The sequence below is a fragment of the Bidens hawaiensis genome, unplaced genomic scaffold (assembly GCF_021521415.1).
Source record: "Bidens hawaiensis isolate Kalapana, Puna unplaced genomic scaffold, B.hawaiensis_p1.1 tig00016006_1, whole genome shotgun sequence".
NCBI lineage: Eukaryota > Viridiplantae > Streptophyta > Magnoliopsida > Asterales > Asteraceae > Bidens > Bidens hawaiensis.
Genome location: NW_027492444.1, coordinates 285,169 through 288,361, shown reverse-complemented (window position 1 = coordinate 288,361; position 3,193 = coordinate 285,169). Strand labels below are relative to the sequence as shown.

The 3,193-nt window shown below is 38.3% G+C and overlaps 1 protein-coding gene across 1 annotated transcript; it reads right to left on the bottom strand.

The window, feature by feature from the left end:
• Positions 1-728: 728 nt before the first annotated feature.
• On the bottom strand, positions 729-2,428 carry LOC143550328 (parthenolide synthase-like). The gene is made up of 2 exons (XM_077040999.1): positions 1,461-2,428; positions 729-1,393 (listed from the first exon to the last, which is right to left on the bottom strand). Exons 1-2 carry the CDS (start codon positions 2,367-2,369, stop codon positions 761-763), a joined length of 1,542 nt encoding a protein of 513 aa, XP_076897114.1. The 5' UTR covers positions 2,370-2,428; the 3' UTR covers positions 729-760.
• Between the last annotated feature and the right edge of the window lie 765 nt (positions 2,429-3,193).

The window sequence follows — 3,193 nt, the reverse complement described above, 5'->3', positions numbered from 1 at the left end:
TGTAATCGGGTAAAAAACAAGTTTTAGAAAAGCTACCCGCACTTGCCTCTGGTTTGTATTGCACTAAAATTACCGCAATTGAATATAATATGGTCATAACAAGAAGTTTATGGACAAAGAAAGCTTTATGATTTGGCATGATCGGTTAGGCCATCCCGATTCAATAATGATGCGAAAAATTAAAAGATTCATATGGACACTCTTTAAAGAACCAAAGGGTTCTTCAGACTAAGGACATTACATGTGTTGCATGCTCAAAAGGAAAGTTGATTACTCGCTCGTGACCAATTAAGGTGGGGACTAAATCCCTTATTTTCTTGGAAAGAATACACGGGGATATATGTATGCCACAATGCAATGGTGAAACTGTGTGGAGAGACATTTTAAGATTTGTAAAAATTTAAGAATGATCCTTGTGTGACGTTTAATTCGTGTGGAACTTTTTGCCATCATTTTTTAAAGCATTAACTTGGAACTATCCTCAATACCAAACCTTTTTTAGGCGGGATGCTAAATGTTCATACTAATTTTAACGTCATCAAGGAGGAACACACCACTGTCGGGAAACATAACTAGCCAAATGAACGACAATGAAAGCATCCACACATGAAAGATGATTGCTCTATAACTTACAGAAAATATATAGCACAACTAACTTTAAGCATACAAGAACTCAAATACATTATTTCCAGCACATAACATGTTTGTGCTTCATTTAAGTTGTTGCATAAAGATGAAATCATGTTTGACAATTAGTTATTTATACGGTACTTGATGAAGTCTTATGCTTTGTGGGTACAAGGAAAAGGGGATCTTTCTTTCTCAGAACCGCGGTACCCAGTTCTTCCGTGTTCAGATTTTCAATCGTCGATCCACTAGGAAGCTTCCAATCGAACCAGTAAAGAAGGTTTCCGATCACGAACTCTAAATTACCTGGTGCTGTGTTCTTTGCCGGGCATGACCTTCGCCCCCCTCCAAACGGAAGCATCTCAAATCTATCGGTTCCAAAATCAACATCAGGATTGGCAGTAAACCTCTCTGGATAGAACTCCTTTGCATTCTCCCCCCATATGCTTGGGTCTCTTGCTAGCCCCCAAGCATTGACGAGAACAACAGTACCAGGAAAGACATCATACCCACTAACTTTAGTATGGTTTAAGCATGCATGTGGAATCAAGTATGGAGCAGGCGTGTGCAATCTTAGTGACTCCTTGACAACCATTTTCAAGAATACCATTTTTGAGGTATCCAGTTCTTCTACCTTTTGTATTTCTCCCGCACAATTTCGGATTTCACTTTGTAGTTTTTCCATCACTCTTGGATTTTTAATGATCTCGAACATTCCCCATATCAAAGCCAGAACAGTTGAATCAATTCCCCCAGTAATAATATCCTGAAATATTAGTTAACCATTTAATTTGATCTTTATAAAAGTAAATGTAATAAAATAAATGGTTTACCATCATAAGAGCTTTTAAATCTGCATAACTCGGTCGATAGCCAGAAGCATTTTCTTTGGAAGCCATGTCGAGTACAGTATGTACAAAATCTTTGTCTTCGTCACTTATCTCTTCCGCCTTATTTTTTCGATGCTCATCAATGATTGTATCGATGAATGTATCAAGATTTCTAAAGCCATCATCCAGCCTATGATTCCATCCACTAAGTTGGTCAATAAAATAACCTAACCATGGAAAAGAATCACCGATGGATCCATTTAGTAATCGAATGGTTTCATCAAGCATAAAATCTAACGACGGACCCTTTAGCAGTTGGTCCACATAGCTCTTACCAAATCCCACCTTACACACCTTATTTTTTACTATCTCTAAGAACATACTACTTAGATTTACCTCCGTGTTTGGTGGATTTAACGAAAGAGAATGGATGACACTCTCCATCTCTGTCACCAACATGTGATTAGTCAATTTAGCTCTCTTCGGACCGAGGAACTCAGTCACCAAAAGCTTGCGCATTTCCCTCCAGTGATCGCTGTGTGGCGAGAAGGCAGCGTCATTATAGTTGTATGTAAATCGTTTGGTAGCCTGGAAACGTCCACGGGAACAAAAATTGTGATCTTGAGTTTTTAAGACTTCTTTGGCCATGTCAGGAGAAGAGATGACAAGGAAGGGTTGTGAACCAATGTTGATTTGCATAACGGGACCATATTGTTTCGAAAGTTGCCAAAGGGCCTCATGACGGGATTTACCTAGTAGTTGGTGAACGTTTCCGAGTATGGGAAGCTTTGGAGGGCTTGGGGGAAGCTTTGCCTTGGACGAACTAGTGGAGGTTAGAGTGGTGTATATGAATATGCATAAAATGGAGAGGCCTAGTATGATTGTAAGAGGCCATTCAGTGAAGATGTCCATGTTATTAATTGGTTTTAATTTGGCCAATGGTGGTATTCCAACTTACTCCTATGTCACTTTATAAAGGAAAGAAAATCACTAGAATATATGTATTGAGTAAAAGGGTGTTCGATGCCTCGTGGTCACTTTTCTGTAGGTACCATGTGGCCCGTGGTTTTCTTTTAAGTACCATTAATTAATTGCCACACAGTACAAGCTTTAACAATGATGACAAAAATGGTTTGATAGATGGTTGACCCAACTTTTCCACACATACCTTGATCGACTGTGATCATCATTCTTACCCCCATCCAACTTTATTTCAACTACGTAACCAAACCAGCCGTCACAACACAAATTTGATTGTATTGATTAAGTTTGTTACGTCAATGACACTAGATGAAATAAATAAATAAATCTGTGAAGGCCTAAAACAGTATCTGCACACGTATAGCTTATAATTAAGCAGCATGAATTTGGTTAGTATCGGTTAAGCTCGTACCAGTACATGAACTAAACCCAAAAAATAAATTAGTAAACACCGAGAATAGTTGTGACACTTGTATAGCTTATGATACAAAAAGATAACATAGTTAAATGATGTTTTTTCGTCGGTAAAACGCGGGGGGTCAGTTCAACAATACGTTGCGTCAGCGAGTCGACACGAATTCGGTCGGCATTGACTAGGTTCGTTCCTATACCGCAGCTAAAACCAAAAAATGATTTCTTCAAATTAACACGTTTAAAGCCGATAAAATAATATTAAAATGATGTTTATTTGTCGGTAATACAGCGGCAAGCCAATGGAAATTCATTCGGTATCGGTTAAATTCATTACAGAATCA